This window comes from Tenrec ecaudatus, chromosome 2 (assembly GCF_050624435.1).
Source record: "Tenrec ecaudatus isolate mTenEca1 chromosome 2, mTenEca1.hap1, whole genome shotgun sequence".
Lineage (NCBI taxonomy): Eukaryota > Metazoa > Chordata > Mammalia > Afrosoricida > Tenrecidae > Tenrec > Tenrec ecaudatus.
The window spans coordinates 31,076,326-31,094,046 of record NC_134531.1 but is presented as its reverse complement, the minus strand read 5'-3'; the positions used below and the strand labels follow the sequence as shown (position 1 = coordinate 31,094,046).

The following is a 17,721-nucleotide window of genomic DNA, read 5'->3' as shown; positions in this document are numbered from 1 at the left end:
TAAATATAGACACATAGATCTATTTCCCCATCCTCATATATATATTTGCATGTACATGTCTTTGTCTAGACCTCCATAAATGCCCCTTGACTCTCAGCTCCATCTCCCTTGACTTTCCTCCTGCCCCACTACCATGCTCCGTCCCCACCTGGGCTAGAGTATACCTCTTCTCTACGCGACCTTACCCTTGATCATTCCCCACCAGGCCTGCCACTCCCTTCTCACTACCATTTTGGGTTCCATGTTGTTCCCTTGTCCCTGTGTTTGTTAACACCACTTCCTTACTCCCCCTTCCCCCACCCCTAGTCCCCCCAGAACTGTCGGTCCCGTTGTTTTTCCTCCAGATAGTTCATCCAGTCTGCCCTATTCAGACAGACCTGTGGAGACACTAACATGCACGAAAACAAGACAGAGGAAAACAAAGCAACAGTATACAACCAGACAACAAAAACAAACCACTGACAAAGAACAAAACAAAACACTTCACAAAAGAAAGGCTTGTAGTTCGTTCAAGGATCGTTTGCTGGCCCTTAGGAGCGTTTTCCAGTCCAGTCTGTTGGGGCACCACACTCTGGCCCCAAAGTCCACTTTCAGCATTCCCTGGGACCTTGCCGCTCCATTCCCTTGCTGTTCCGCTGCACTCCCCCAGTACTTTGCCTCGGTGTGGTGGGATCAGGTCAGGTGCAATTCCCACACTGTGTCTCCGGTGCTGTCCCCTGTATCGCCCTTAGTCACTGAGGGGCATCATATCTCATAGTGGGGCCAGCCATGTTGTTCTCTCTGTGGACTGGCTGCTCTACTCAGGAACATCATCCTCACGGCCTGGAGGGCCAGGCTGTGTTCCACTTTCTCCTCCTGCCCCTTCATCTGCTCCCGTGTGCTCTGATCAGATATGTCCATCTCCCGGAGCTGCTGAATCAGTGTCGTCCTTTGAAACAAATTCTTTTCGGGGCAGGGGCAGGAATCCACTTACTTTTTGGTGCTGGGGCCAGCCTCCCAGACCTCTCCACTGGTTCCCTACTCTATGCCGTGATATTGCATTCACACCTTGCGGCACTGGGGACACTGTTTTTTACAGAGTTAATTCTTTTTTTAAAACACTGGGACTCTTACATATCTCTCTCTTTTTTTAATCGTTTTATTAGGGGCTCATTCAACTCTTTTCACAATCCATACATACATCTATGTGTAACGCACATCTGTACATTCATTGCCCTCATCATTTTCAAAACATTTGCTCTCCACTTAAGCCCTTTGCATCAGGTCCTCTTTTTTTCCCCTCCCTTCCCGCTCTCCTCTCCCTCATGAATCCCTGATAATTTCTAAATTAATATTTTGTCATATCTTGACCTTTCTGATGTCTCTCCGCACCCACTTCTGTTTTCCATCCCCCAGGGAGGAAGTCACATGCAGATCCTTGTAATCGGTTTCCCCTTTCCAACCCACCCTCCCTCTGCCCTCCCAGTATCTGCACTCACACCACTGGTCCTGAAGGGATCATCCTCCCTGGATTCCCTGTGTTTCCAGTTCCTATCTTTACTAGTGTGCATCTACAGAGTTAAATCATTGAATCTTCCAACAACTCTCTAGGCTAGGTGCAATTACCCTCTCTCCCTTTTTACAGAAAAGGCACAGAGGAGGTTGATTTGCTGATCTTCACATTGCTTGTCAAACACAGAGCTAGAATTTGTCTAATTTCTATAGAGTCTTCATTTCTTCTGTATAAACTGGGACTTTTCACATGTCTGCCAAATTTCACAGAATCCTAGGGCTTCTTTGCTATAAACCAGGGGACTTTGTAGAGCTGTCAAACTTACAGAGAACATACAGTGAGTGGTGTAGTCGGCAAAACATGGCCCCTGCAGGTTAGGGACCTATGTCAGTCTTAAACAAATTCTGCAAATACATGAATACTTAAAATCACATGCTGTGTGAAGGTACAGTGATAAATTCAGCAATATTTCTTTTACTTAATAATTTGTTATCTAAGAGAAATTGATACAGATGCAAATAACTCATAATGCGATGGTAAATATTAACAAAACATTTTAAAGGTAAGGAAGTATAAGCATTACCATGTATATTTATGGCCCAGCCTCTTGAAGTATGTAATTTTTATAGAATGGGTATGATAGCGGTTAATGGATTAAGAAAGTGAAAGAACTGTGATGAAACTGCTTTGTCTGATAAGGAAATGATCCAGCTAATTCTTGTACTCTTTGTTGCATAGGTTATCAGTCCTGAGAAGTATGACATAAAATGTGCTGCGACTGAAGCGGCAATAATTTTGAATTCATGTGTGGAACCCAAAATGCAAGTCACTATCACCCTGACATCTCCAATTATCCGAGAAGAGAACATGAGGGAAGGAGGTTGGAAAGCCACTAACCATTCTACTTTCTGTTAACTATTTCCATTCATTTACCTACTCTTTAAGATGGCATTACGCCCTAGAAGGCAACATGCTGGCATTACACATGAATTTGCTACTTTTCACCCTTTAGCACCCAGTTTCTCTTAAGATAATTCCCTAATAAGTAAATGCTCTTTGTAGTTTTACATAAAACACTCACAGTATAATTGATTTTGGGGTTTTTTCTTTTCTTGCTAACCTCAGATTTCTGGGAAAAAAAATTCAAAATTCTTTTTAGCAGTATAGTCAGCACATTAAAATGAAAGAAATGTTACTAGTGAAGGGCCTCAATTTCTATTAAGTTCTTTCTTTTACCTTAATCTACCCCAAAATTGAGGCGTTTAAAAAGCAAATTTGGTTGAAAATAACACTTAATATTAAAAGACATTCTGGTGTATATCAACATGGATTTGGATTGTCTGGCGATGACTCTTTCTAGTTCTCTGAGGTTATTCTTTGGTTTGGAGTGCTTTCATCAATACCAAGCATCCTACCACATGCAGATTGGGCCATTTGACCCTACCATTGTATAAGAGATGCTGAAATAATAAGTGGTATAGTTAGTTTTTCATACAATTAATGGTTGTTCAGCGTAATTTACGATTGTAGAATATGAAATCCTGGTGCCAGCAATGTTGCTTTAGGGACTGTTCTGTAACATTTTCAAAGCTCCAAAAGCTTTTAAGCCAAAAAGCATGATCAGTGTCTGCAGTATGTTGGTTCTGTTTTATGGGTCAGATAAAATTTACTTTGTTTCCTTTCATGTTGTATTCATGCATCTTAACATGTTGCGTATGGAGTTAGCGTGTACACTAATCTTTCTTGTTGATGCAGAGTGAGAAAAGGATGCTGTGTGATGAATATTAAATTTATTCCTGTGACATAGCTTCAGTAGACTCCCAATTCTGCCCCTTTAAATTTATTTTCTTACAGCAAAACAATTTTTTTAAGGCACTGGGATTTCCACAACCCAGGAAAGAATGTTTTACAAAAATAATTACTCAGGGACATCTGTAATCTTGTATACTTTGTATGTACTCCACTTCAAGACTTACATGCTGCATTATTTCACTTAAGCTTTGCATCTTAAAAGATAAGTGAGTTCTGTGTAAAGGATCTTTTATGTGAACATGAGTTTGGACTCAAGGTCTGACCATGGATGTTGCTGGAAAAGCAGGTCCTGAGTTTATCTGGTCGAGTCAGATGCAGTGTATGATTTTCTGCTTAGGATTTGAGAAGAACGCTTCCACTCATGGGATTTACCACATGAAGCCATTTGACTTTAAGAGCACATTTTGTCCAATTGTATTTAGGGTTAATTGAATTTCTATTTGTCGAAGCCATTTTACTATGTTGCAAAAGTCTAAAGTTAGTGCTATCATGTTTATAGTGGATTCTTCATAACCGAGCCCCTTCTAAAGGAAACAAAATTACATTTTTGTCTGACCCAACTTGAGTTAGGATGATTCTGAATTTCATAAGTATTATGAAAGGGAAATGACCAGTCCAAAATGGAAAGATTCCACTTCCAGACACTGAGCTGAAAAGCTGGATGTGCAAAAAGTCCAGGAACATTGGTAGTGGTCCTCGCTGCGGCTAGCTGCAGCGAACCAGAATTGGTTTCATTATGAAGAGTTGCTTCTTTCTTGCTGCAGAATAACGGTATGTATTCTCTCTCACTGCAGCTCCCGATGCTCTGTGTCTTAGAATCATTTAAAGCCTCCTACTCTAGCTTGCTTTGGGAAGTTAGCACAGGGGGGAAGGAAGGCTTTGCCGGAAGAACTGTTGCCAGTCGAGACTTGTGACTTGCACGTAGCACGATAGCCTCTTTAATATGAAATGGGTCCTGTTTAATACCAAAAATGATTCTTAGAGGAATGATTAAATTGCAGAAATAACTGTTAAACGCATGACAAATTTGTGTATGGTACTGTGTTTGACAGTTAAATATTAAGCAAACATTTAATTGACTAAGCTTGAAATGTTCAACAGGCACTAACCCTTGCTACAGGATCTTTTTCTGCAGCAAGTCAAATATTGTATCTTTTTTTCTGTCTATAGCTTATCAGGCCCGGTCCAAAGCCTTCTAGCAGAGGGGATTGATTCCTGTCAGGGGGTGCTGCCAATACATCGGAAGGATTTTTGACCAAGGTTTTCAAAAGCTCAGTGTCACACCTGCCACTTGATTTAAGGAGGGATTTTGGAAGCAGAGTCTAGCATTTGTTGTCCTTTTGTGTGGCTGTTTTGTTTGTTTTGTCTTTGTCTTCTAAATTAAGCAGTGTTCACACTAGTTTTTAAATGGGTGGGTGGATTATATATTTTACATAACCACGTTCAATTAATATATGCCCATTAATGTTTCATCATAAAATAGTGTGGACACAGCATGTCTTCTAACTGGTGATTAACCCCTTACTTATGAAATACATTCCTATAGGGTAAGAATTTACACTTTGTTCTTATAAATTAATCAATTTTTGTTTTGTTAACTGGGTGTTAGGCAACAAGTATGATTTTAGCCTGGTATATCTAAGGGGTTAATCTACTTGAATTAAAAAATGAGTGCAAAAATCCACACTCTAAATTTAACAGAAATATTCTGCTTACAGCTCTTAATTTTGATTTTAAATTGCAATAGGTGTCTTGGCATCTTTGACTTGTATCATTAAAATTTCCAAAGTTTTGTGAATACATGTGTGTCAAAAGGAAACCAAAAACAACATATATTGGAAGAGACGGTTAAAACCTTGAATTAACATTAGAAAATCAGAAACTTTAGAAAGAGATTGCATATTGTCACCTATTTGCATTCTTACCTTAGCAGATGAATAAGGACCATGGGAAGAGGACTGTCAGTGCATTCTGTCAGCCCTGCGTTGGGGGTGGGCTTAGTATTGGGAGTGTTTCCTCACTTCTCTTTACTAACTTTCTTAATGAGCTCTGCTTTCCTGTGCCCTTTTTCTTTATCTTAAAGTAGTCCACTTATGAGGTCCAAGTTATTTCTGGGGTTCAATAGTTGGTCTTGAACGATTTGGGGATTGCTTGTTAATGAGATTTTTTTGTTGATCATTTCTTTTAGCACTGAAATTTCAGTGTTCATTCTCAAATTCTCACATAGTGGGTTTTTGGCCTTTTTATTTTTTTAATCATTTTGTTAAAGCTTGCTGTTAATACATGTTTTAAATTTTTGTGCCCATCTGATTAAGGAGTAAGAACTAGAGAAAGCCTAACTAGCATTTGAATTCTTTATCAGGTTTAACATGCCATTTCCTCAAGTACGTCAAGCATTTATTAAGACTTTTGAAGGCTCATATAAACTAGGATCAGTTGATTTCCTTCAAGTTGCAACTAGTGTTGCGAAACTAAATCTTATTGAAGTTTTTTTAAAAAATTCTATTCATATGCTTCTCATTTACTTTATCTTCATCGGATGCCCTCAATGTTTGATTAAACTGTACCTTAAGTGCCCCATTAATTTGATGCTAGTTAGCCAGGGGGCAGCTCTTTTCAGTAGATTGCTTGCCTACTAGGCCTTTTTTCTATTTAAGAAAAATATTCATTATAATCACCAAGAGCTATGAATTAGGTGGGATTAGTTGCTGTTTATTTGTTAGTAGTTTAACTAGCAAATTTGTTATTTATTGTATTCAAATTTTATAGATATGTTTGGATGAATATAAAACTGACTCTCCAAACTACTTTTATTAATGGAAACTTTAGTGTAGGTCCATGTTTTCTTCTTAAGTGTTGTGTAACTCATTTATGTTTTTAATACTGTAATCTAATTCAAATCTGTTGTCTGTAGCTTGAAAGACCCTCCATATTACTTACCAGGGTAGCATTTTGCTTACTGCTTCTTGCATGCTTCCTCTCTTTAACCATGCTAGTTCTTACTGTCCTTTTCTACTTTCCCTGCGATTTCTCTCCATTCATGCTTCAGAAAACCTAGTGCTTTAAAAATGCATTTCATTTTCCTCTGGAATTCTGTTGTGGGAGAGAAAGCATTGGACTAATTTGGAGGTGCCCATTTTTTGCCCAATGCTCCATTGTAGTTAATGTATTGGTCTCTTCATGTTTATCTAAGTCCTCTGCCATATCTGCCTCAGGGTGGGAACCTCTGGCCATTTTAGAATGCTCAGTAAATTCAGTGGTTAATTGTATATTCTCATTTGCTAGGTGGATTTTTGTGTTCCCTCTTGTCTTGTCTTTGTGCTGGCGCACTGTGTCCAGTAATCCTTCCTGTGGGTTTTAATTTGGCGGTGGGTTTTCTTTTTCCAGAGATTATTACATTACTTAATATAGTATTTCAATCTCTGTCTTGTCATGACAAAGTAAGTTTAAGACCCTGGCTTACTTCTGTTTTGATCTTCTCATCAGATTGCATAAATTTGCTGAGAATAACTTTCTGGGTGCATTGAAGAGCTGATAAACTCTCAAGTGGCTCATGTGACACTGATGCTACTTTAAAGGAAGTCTCTTGCTCACCTGGTCAAACACCCATTCCTCACTGCATTTTGCCAATTCAATCCATTTTAGATGTAACCTCGGGTATGGTGAAAGACCCACCGGACGTCTTGGACAGGCAAAAATGCCTTGACGCTCTGGCTGCTCTACGCCACGCTAAGTGGTTCCAGGTTCGGAACATCATTTTACTTTTTTCTTGTAGCCTTATGCGAGAGTCGTTGAGTACAATATGTTTAACTGTGTTTAAACATTTCCAAAGATCACCCAAGCGATACTATTTTACATTAAATCTCAGAAAACATGTTAACATAGAAAGCTGGGTACGAAGAGCTGCGTATCGCAGTTACTATTGATTTGACAATAAACTTACCTTTGGGGTGTTTTATAGTTTGGGGTGTTTTTTTACTTTTATTTTTAGTGACTTTTAAAAGTTGACTTATTTAGGAACACCACGTGTTTGTGTTTCTATATTGTATTCCATAAGGCTGCAGGTGAACTTTGCTTTAAATAATGGAATATGTGTTTAAAGCTTTGTGTATCGTTTTAAGATTCCCCTCTTTCTCTAAGTTAAGAAGTGCAGGGAGTGAAAGGGGAGGAGGCAGCTGTTTGGTTTAGTGACTTTGCAGTCATGCAAAGGCACAGACGGGAAACCAAGCAGATCTCCCTAACCTTTCAGTCTCTAGACAGACTTTTTAGCTCTCTACCTTTTCTTTTATTTCTAATGTAGGCAGATTTTTTTTTAAGTTAACTGTTATAAATGAACACAGGTCAAAGTTCACAGGGGATCAAGGAATGTTATTCTTGTTTAACCTGTTTACTCTGACCTACAATACCAGCTTTTAAATACTAACCCTGGCATAAAATACTGCTGTAAATGGCAGCTCATTGAATCCAATTTAAGTGTGATTGTTTTTGTTTCATTTTTATCTGAGCTTCCATTCAACAGTGGTATTTTAACTTCTCTTCATCAAGGGACGTTTTCACTATTTCTAAAGACTAATTCAGTTGCTGTTTGTGTTGCTCTCAAGGCTAGAGCAAATGGACTGCAGTCCTGTGTGATAATCATACGTATTCTCCGTGACCTCTGCCAGCGAGTTCCAACCTGGTCCGATTTTCCAAGCTGGGTGAGTAGTATGTACTAGCAGATAGAGTCTTTAAGTTTATTATTTTATTTTAATATAGTTTCTCTTGTAGTGAGAAGTCCTGGGGGTTTCATTGTGTAATGTTACAAAGTTTACAGGTTATATTTGCGGTTTGTGTGTTCCTTATTTTTGGTCTCCTCAATGTTGATTAATATTTAAACGGTAAAGTTAGTAATAGGCTTTCATTTATACTCCTAAGGAGCCATGGTGGACTACTGTCAGCTGGGCTATGGGCTGCAAAACCACAAGGTTCCTGGTAATTCAAACTCATCATTAGCCACTCCACAGAAGGAAGACGAGGCTGTCTGTTCCCATAGATGTATACTCTTGGTAACCCTGTATAGCATAGTTTCCCAACTTACTTGACGTACTTGCCCCTTTGCAGAAAATAAAAATTACTCTCCCCCCCCCCCCGAGTTAAAACCATATCCAGGATGAGTGGTGGTGGGGTCAGTGCCATTGAGTCAGGCCCACTCGCAGCAACCCTGTACACAACACGGTGTGACCTGCGTGTGGCCCTTCCCTAGTGAATTGGATAAAAGTTTGCAGAGCAGAACCGTTTTCCTCTAAAATATTTGTAAACCTTTTGTTTCCCCTTATTACCTGCAACCTCCCCATGGAACAGCTCTCTTAACCCATATCTTCCTGTCTTTCCTATTTCCGTAATGTCTTCTTTTCTAAGCCTTCTCAAGTTTGTCCTTGGGCACATGCTGTCATTTTAATCACAAGTGGGTGATTAGGTTCTCAACTTTTTAAAAGTAATAACTTGCATTAGCTCACAACAGTGATCCTTAATATGTACTGCTTTTAAAATATGTCTTTAAGTTAGTATATAATGCTTCCAACCCCCAAAGACAAAAGATCAGATATATCAAGACACTGATACTAAAGGAAGCACAGTAACGGAAACTTTAGGAAAACGAGGTATTTGATTTGCATCAGAAGCACCAAAAAGAAGCTCAGTTGTAAATCAGGGACGACTTCTGTGAGGGAACTTCAAGAAACTTGGAGGAAAAAAAAGCAAGGTAGAAATAATATAAACTTTATGTGCAACGTAAGCTCTATCAATCCCAGCATCTTTGTGAGTGGTGGTAGCAGCCTTTCTGCCCGTTGCTAAAGACCTGGGTGGTCCTGGGAATGTAATCATGTCAATGCCATTGTGGCTATGCTATTAACTAAAGAAAATATGGTGCCCTTTTAAGAGTTTTGGAAACAGAGTCAGAAGGAGTCAAACCAGTGGTCAGCAGTTTGGAAACCACCAAGCCGCCTCTCAAGATAGATGAAGCTTTCTGCTTCCATTAAGATTTGCAACCTGGGAAACCCATGGGGGCAGGACCACCCTGTCTTTAGAGAGTTGTTAGGAGTCTAAAGTCACTCAGTGGTAGTGAGTTTGGCTTGGGCATTTGGGGAGCTGTGCACTCCAGGAGTAGGTCTATATGTGAGAATGCCCATTGTCAAGTTCTGTGTGAGATTTTTACATGGATATAACAGAAGTTTTTATAATTTGTTTTTGTGAACTCTTGGTCAGACATAGAAGTATTGATACACTAACTTAAACTAATTTGGAAGCATTTTCCAAGTCCAAAGTAGGTTGGATTTTTTTAAAACCATTTTATTGGGGGTTCATACAGCTCTTATCACAATCCATACATACATCCATTGTGTCAAAAACATTTGTTGCCATCTTCATTTTCAAAACATATTCCTTCTCCTTGAGTTCTTAGTATCAGTTCCTCATTTTTTCCCTTCCTCGTGAACCCTTGATAATTTACAAATAATAATTATTATTTTTTTAATGTCCTACACTGACTGATGTCTCCCTTCACCCACTTTTCTGTTGTCCATCCCCCCTGGGAGGGGGTTATCTAAAGATCATTGTGATATATATCTTCACCTTTCCCTTCCCCTCCTGGTATCGCTACTCTCATTATCAGTCCTGAGGGGTTTATCTGTAACCATTGACGATTTATAAACATTGTTCCTTAAGTAAGTAGCATTTTCTGTTTCTTCTATTGTTATTAGTTCTGTCTTCTGGAATTAATTTCAGCAAATTATATCTTTCAAAGCAAACCAACTAGCTTGGCGAGGCATTCAAATTTTTAAAAATAATTTTTTTAAATGTCCACAACCTCTTTATTTTATTTTAAAACAATTACTAAAATACAAGGATCAGACACCAGTATTTTATAAACAATTATTAAAATACAAGGATCAGACACCATTATTCTCCATTCCTGCTTCCTTAAACTCAACTGTTAAAGCCATTCCAAGTTCAATAACTGCCAAAATGGAGATTCTGGACCAGAGACTCTCCCTCTGGCTGCTCCTACACAGAAGTTCTAGCACTGCAGCTGGTCTGCCCTCCTCAACCCAACACCTCATTTGTCCTCTTCTTTAGCAGATTGATCTATCTGCTTTGGAGAAGATACTCTTTGAGTGTAAGGAGTTAATAAGAACTAAGTAGAGAAGAGAGAATTGGGGGGACATAAGGCATGCCAGGGGAAAATGATTAGAGAAAGTAACGAGGGATACTCAGAACCATTGACCTCTAAAATCATGTACTTAATAACATAAATACACTGATATTTGGTACTGGGGGAAAACTACAAAAATATCACTATTTGACATTTAAAAGTAGCACCACATTCTGTGTTCTCTAAGCATTGGTTATCAAAAATGATACTGTGTTTTCTTAGCAGAAAAACTTTTTTGTATGTTTTTTTTTTTCTTCTTTACTAATATATACCCCCACCTTCCTTGGGCTTGGTCTTTTTACAAATATTTTTATTTGGAAGCTTGACTCATTCATGTATTTACTCGTCCGTTCTGTTGGGGCTTTAAGACTAATTTTTCCGCAGAACACAATGTATTGCTTATATGTATGATGTTTTCTATTTATTTTTTATATATTTTACATTTATCTTTGTTTTGTCTTTAAGCTACAAGTAGTATTTTTTCTTTTTAATTGTGGCAAAATGCTATATATATTAAACATTAGCCAGTATAACAATTTTTACATGTATGAGTCAGTGACTTTAATTATGTACCTCCTTCACTACTGTCCACTTTAAGATTATTCCCCCACCATTCACAGAAAGTGCTTGCCTGAGCAGTATTTCCCCGCCTGTTCTACACCTGATAGACACTAAATAGCTTTACTCTCCACATTTTCCGAGTCTCATAAATGGGATCATGTAATCATTGTCCTTTGGTGACATGCATCACAAAATCATTGCTCTTTATGACAGTAGTTTCATTTTGTGTATATGTATGTATACTCAGACAACATTTTGTTTTTCTATTCTGTTGATGGACATGTAGGTAGCTTTCACCCTTGGACAATTGTGAACATGCTACAGTGACTATCGTGGTAAATGCTTTTGCCCTCCTGCTCTCAGTTCTTCTGATCATATACCTAGGAGTGGTATTGAAGGGTCATAGAAGAGCCTGGGTGGTTTAGTAGGTTTTACTGCATGGACAGCAGTTCACTGTGTACTCCCGTATACAGTTAGAATCTTGGAAAACCCACAAGAGCAATTCTCCCCTGTCCTTCAGGGTGACTATGAGTCAGAATTGACTGGTGAGTTTTTAATAGTACTTCTGTGTTTTAAGTTTTTGAGAGTTCTAATATTTTTGCAACCATACCAACTTTGTTTCTACTAAAAATATATATATATAGTCATTCTAATGGAGGTTAGGTGGTGTCTCGTTGTGGTTTTGATTTACGTCTCAGGACTCTACTATATCAGTAACAACCAAGGACTAAAGACATTGAGCATCTTTCCATGTGATGGTTGGTCATTTGCTTATCTTCTATGATGAAATGTCTGTTCAAATCTAATACCCATTTTTTGTTCATCCCCCTGGGGGTGGTGTGTGGTTATGTCAGTCATTGCAATTGATGCTCCCTTCCCTCTGCTCCCCACCTTCCTCTGACCTTCCTCATCTTGCTGCTCCCCTTTCTGTTCCTAAGGGGTTTATCTGACCTGGATTCCGTCTGTCCTGAGCTCTTATCTGTACCTGTGTACATGCTCCAGTCTAGCCCGCAGTGAAAGGCAGCCAGGACTGGGGTCACAATAGTGGCAGGTGAGGAAGCCTCAAGAAGCCAGAGGGATATTGTGTGTTTTGTGTGGTGCTATACTGCACTCTGATTGACTCATCCCGTCCATTTGACCCTGTTAGGGTGTGATCAAGGGTAATGTAACGGAGAGGAATTACTGAAACCCAAATGAAGGCTGAGCACGATAGTGGGACAAGAGGAAAGTAAAAGGAAATACAGGAAAGAACTAGGAGACAGAGTATTTATAGAGGTCTAAATACAGGCATGTACATATGTAAATATATATATGAGGATGGGGAAATAGATCTATGTGCATGTATGTATAGGTTTAGTATTAAGGTAGCAGATGGACATTGGACCTCCACTCAAGTACTCCCTCAATGCAAGAATACTTTGTTCTATTAAACTGGCATTCCATGATGCTCACCTTCGCGACATGATCGGTGAAGACAAAGAGGGTGCCATAAGCAAATGTGGAGAAAGCTGATGGATCCGACGATCAAAAGATACAGCATCTGAGGTCTTAAAGGTTTGAAAGTAAACAAGCAGCCATCTAGCTCAGAAGCAACAAAGCCCACATGGAAGAAACACCAGCCTGTGTGATCATGAGGTGTTGAAGGGATCAGATATCAGGCATCAAAGAACAAATCAAATCATTGTGAATGAGGGGGAGTACAGATTGGGGACCAAGACCCAACTGTAGGCAACTGGACATCCCCTTAAGGAAGGGTCTTGGGGAGGAAACGACGCAGTGTAGCAACAATGAAATATACAAATTTCCTCTAGTTCCTAAATGCTTCCTTCCCCTTCCACTGTCATGATCCCAATTCTGCCTTACAAATCTGGCTAGACCAGAGGATATACACTGGTACAGATAGGAACTGGAAACACAGGGAATCCAGGACAGATGATCCCCTCAGGACCAGTGCAGAGAGTGGTGATACCTGGAGAGTGGAGGGAGGGTGGTGTAGAAAGGGAACCGATTACAAGGATCTACATTTAACCTCGTTCCCGGGGGACCGACAACAGAAAAGTAGGTGAAGGGAGATGCCAGACAGTGTAAGATATGACAAAATAATAATAATTTATAAGTTACCAAGGGTTCGGGAGGGAGGGAGAAAATGAGCTGATTCCAAGAGCTCGAGTAGAAAGTAAATGTTTTGAGAATGATGATGGCAACAAATGTACAAATGTGCTTGACACAGTGGATGGATGTATGGATTGTGATAAGAGTTGCATGAGCCCCTAATAAAATGGTTTTTTAAAAAGTTTCAGTCTGAGAAACTCAGTGGGGAAGTTCTACCCTGCCCTCCCAACTAGTCACTGTCCCCTTGATGGCCGTGAGCTTTGTTTTGTTTGGCATGTCATTCACGTCACAGAGTTCAGTAATTGGGTCACATCAGGAAGGGTTCTATGGGCATCACCAGGAGCAGTGTTAGAACTTCTCTTCATTCTTTCACTCAGTGTCACTGCCTTCCCCACCCGCCCCTGCATGTCCACCCCCAAGGAACCACTCATCCAGCCACTCACTCTATGCACGCACTTGTCCCGCATTTCATATACGGGGGTTTCCCACACCATTGGGTTGGGAGCGAATGCAGATGCCCTGTCATTCCGTTGTTCAGCCACATCAAGCAGTGTTGTAGGAAAAACACTTCATAACCATCACAACAAGAACGTGAAACAGAACCCTCAATTGAAAAGAAAGCTAAAAATACTAAAAAATTAGAACGAATTTAAAATTGATTGAAAGGGAGACCAAGTGATAATGTGTTGAATTTTTACCTGACTACATCTGCAATAATTCACTTGTCCTAGGATTCATGAGGGAAAGGGTGGGAGGCAGAAATGAGCTGATACCAAGGGCTCGAGTAGAAAGAAAATGTTTTGAAAATGATGATGGCTACATCTGTACAAATGTGCACGACACAATGGATGTATTAATTGATTATGATAAGAGCTGTACCAACCCCAATAAAATGATTTTAAAAATTCACTGTCCAATACATTTGATACAGACATAACTCACTTTTGCTGCTTCTGCTTTTAATGTCATAGTCTAAGAATCTGTTGTTAAAAACTAGACTTGAAACCCTATCCCATAGAAACATGGGAGGGGGGGTATCCAAAGAAAGCCAGAATTCTCCTGGACTGATCAGAGCTTTCGTGCATTTTTCCCACATCAAGCAACTCGCTCTGAGTTTGTGCACCCTGTGGTGTCCCCTGGGAAGATTCCCTCTGGTCACAGTGAATTTTTTTTTTTTTTCCGTAAAAGCAGTTTCACGCAAACATTTTTTGTGATGTCTCATGTAAGAGAATAGCATGCAGCTGTGAAATTTTTGTTTCCTGCTCCGGAAAAATGCCACAGACTGCATTGTGATGTTGAACACAGCTTACAAGGACAGTGCTTTGGGAAAAACTCAAGTGTATGAATGGTTTTCTTGTTTCAAAAAACGTGAAATGCCAATTAATGATAAACCTCTTTCTGGACGTCCATCAACTTCCTGAATGGACAAATATGTTGACTTGTAGTGCATTTGGAGTTTGTTCCACCACGTCAGACTGTTAATCAAGCTTTCTGTTTAGAGGTTCTGAAAAGATTGTGTAACAGTGTGAGACAAATAATTCCTAATTTGTGCAAATGGGGGACTGGTTTTGCCGCCATAACAACGCATCTACTCAGTCAACTAAGTGCGCCAGTTTTGGACAAAAAATAGCATGCCTCTTGCCCCACCTCTCTTGATTGTGCTCCATGTGACTTCTTTTTGTTTGTGAGAATGAAGAGGGACATGAAAGGACAGCAGTTTGACCACAGGGAGGTGCTGTCAAGCATCCCAACAGATGAATTTGAAAAATGTCTCCAAGAATGGACTCGTAGATTTTACGAATGTATTAGGTGTAATGGAGAGTACTTTGAAGGTGATAAGGTTTTGTAAAAAAAAAAAATATATAGTACATAATTTGGGAGTGGGAGAATTGGTTTTGGAAGGGATCCACTCGTATGTATATAGGGTTTCTGGGGCCTTAGGAATCTTTACAGGAGCAGACCCTCTCTGACCACCAACCATGCTATTAGCTGCCCTGTATTTGCCTGAGAGCGATACCAGAACTCTTTTTGCTAAGTTTTCTCTCTATTGACACTTGAGCATTCTTATGTTATTACTTGTCGGGTATGTGATTTTGTTCATTTATTTAGATTTGATGGTTATACAAGGAGCTCATGGAAAAACTCCTTTTTTTTCCATCTTACAAATCTTTTAAAGCACCCTTATATTATTAGGTCTGGTGATTTACCACATCTGTGAGTACATGAGTTTGTTTATCATATTTCTTGCCTTTATGTCTTTGTTCCCAGTATTAGATCATACTTTTAATGTTTGTTTTGTTTTCTGTCCTTTACATTAATATTATTCTGATTGAGTTTGGTTCCGTGTGTTGTCCTTCTGTTAACCTGGGCAATTTTATGGTTTATTTTTAGTTCTTCTAATAGTTGCTCTTACACCTTTGCATTGCATCCTCATTCATCTGTTTGTTTTCTTAATTTGTGATCATGCCTTTTTATTTGTCATGTATTTGCTTCCTTTCTCCTTCCTATTTTGGATTTTTGTTTTACATTTTCCTATATTTAAGCAAAAAGCAATATTAAATTTCATTCTCGATTGATTTCTCTTTATATAAATTAACATAAAATGGGGTGGTAAGGAAATGTACATGCTCATGCTTTTTATAAGGCACCATGATGCAGCTGTGAACTTGGCATTGGGCTGTTAATGACCAACTCAAGGTTGAAACCCACAAGCCCCTTTTCAAGCAAGGCTATGCTGTCTGCTGCCACACAGATTTACAATCTCCAGACTGGTCGCTGTGACTTGGTATCAAATCAGTGGCCATGGAGTTGGTTTTGTTTATGTTCTTTATACCTTAGTGCAGTGTAAACGACTACACTTACCTTCTGTAACCCTATTTCCTGTATTTAGTCATTGCGATTTTGGTTTTTTCTCCTAAAGATTATCTTTCATGTTTGGGAATTGATTTAATGAGAAATTCATGTTTAAGTTTCAGTTTTTCACTTGTTTCTTTCTTAATGATTTTATTGGCATATGTAATTAACATGCCATACCATTGATTTGCTTAAATATATTTAAAAGAGGTTGTTCAATCATCACCACATTTAATTTTGGAACATTTTCTTCATTCTTATGCCCATTATTATTAGCTCCCCATTACCTTCAACTTCCCTTGGAATAACCATCTCTTTGGATTACCTATCCTGGATTTCATCCTCTTAAAAAAAAATTGTCCTTTATATACCAAACTTTTAAAAATGCATTTATCAAAAATTGAACCAAAATATATCTTGTTTTCTTCAGAATCACTATTGCTTTGAAATCTTTGTGCCATGTTGCCCTACAGATTTGATTCTTCTTTCAATTGAGAGAATGTTATTCTATTAATTTTGATTAATAATGATTCTCTTTTTGGAACGCCAGGTATTCTTAAATTGAGTTGTCCTTATCCTGTGTAACCATTGTAGTCTCTGAAATTATTTTCATTGTTATCTGTGTCCCCTGTGATCATCTCTTCAGCAGTAACTTGGTTGTCCGCTGTAGTCTTTCTTCTTTGCTATTTGTAATATAGTTTTTCAGTTTCTAACAGTGTTATTTTGCATTTCAGTTTGTGTACTTAGCTCTGCAGTTTTCTTCATATTCACTTTGTGCTCTTCATATTTTTGACTTTGTGTACTTACCAAGTTCTCTGTGGCTCAAGACATTAGCAGGTTATGTCACTTCAATATTCTTCCAGAACAGGTTTTCATTTCTATTTTTCTTTCTCTTTTTTTTTCATTTCTATTTTTCATGCTGTATTTTAAACTTACACCAATATGCCATACTAGTTAGTTTTACTTTTTCATCTTGTTAGTACTTGGGTAGGATAGGCCATATATTTTATTAGTTTTCTTTTTTATTTTTGCTAAGACAACCATAGAGAATTCGCTTGGATTCTGTTCCCACCTCTCTCTTGAGGATTGTCTGTTTGCAGATGGTGAACAGTTCTCTCTCCTAGTCTTTATCAAACAGGCTTTGTAGGGTATACTCCATTCTGGCACACCTTAAGGCTTGAGAGGGTTGTTTAGATCCGGACCGAGCCTGGAAGCAAAAAACTTTGCCTTTGCGCAGTCAACCCCACTTGTTCCCATTCCCTCTCTGTCTCCTCTCAGAAACAGCTACTCCCCTGAAGCAAGAGAGGGCTTGGAGCATGTGAAGCCAGTTTGTAGACTTCCTGTTGAAAGTTCAGTTATATTCTTGCCATAATTTTCCTTATAGCTTTTATCTCCTGAAGAGTTTAATTTTCATTTTACTTATATTTTTACCAAATTTCTACCAATTATTCTAAGTAATGTGATGTGGATAATTGTGATTCTTCTATTCCTTTCGCACTTTCTACAAAGAATCTTCAAGATGGTGAATGGTAGTGCTTTCCCTTTTTCTGTTGAGTTGCATAGCAGTCAAGAAGGGATTTTTACTTCTAGGGTAATTTCTTCTCCTGGGGCTACCTGCAACAATTCATTTTACCTCTCTTCCCCCATCCCAAGGCCCTCTAGCTTTGTGAAGAGTTTATTGCCTGATGCATGCTACTCCATT

General features: G+C 38.9%; 1 protein-coding gene across 1 annotated transcript in view; it reads left to right on the top strand.

The window, feature by feature from the left end:
- The window catches only part of ZFR (zinc finger RNA binding protein), an 83,231-nt gene that overhangs the window by 52,299 nt on the left and 13,211 nt on the right, over positions 1–17,721 (top strand). Inside the window, exons 15-17 of the mRNA XM_075540904.1 lie at positions 2,231–2,372; positions 6,950–7,047; positions 7,906–8,001. Of these exons, the coding sequence (XP_075397019.1) occupies positions 2,231–2,372; positions 6,950–7,047; positions 7,906–8,001 (336 nt within the window). The remainder of the gene's footprint in view (positions 1–2,230; positions 2,373–6,949; positions 7,048–7,905; positions 8,002–17,721) is intronic.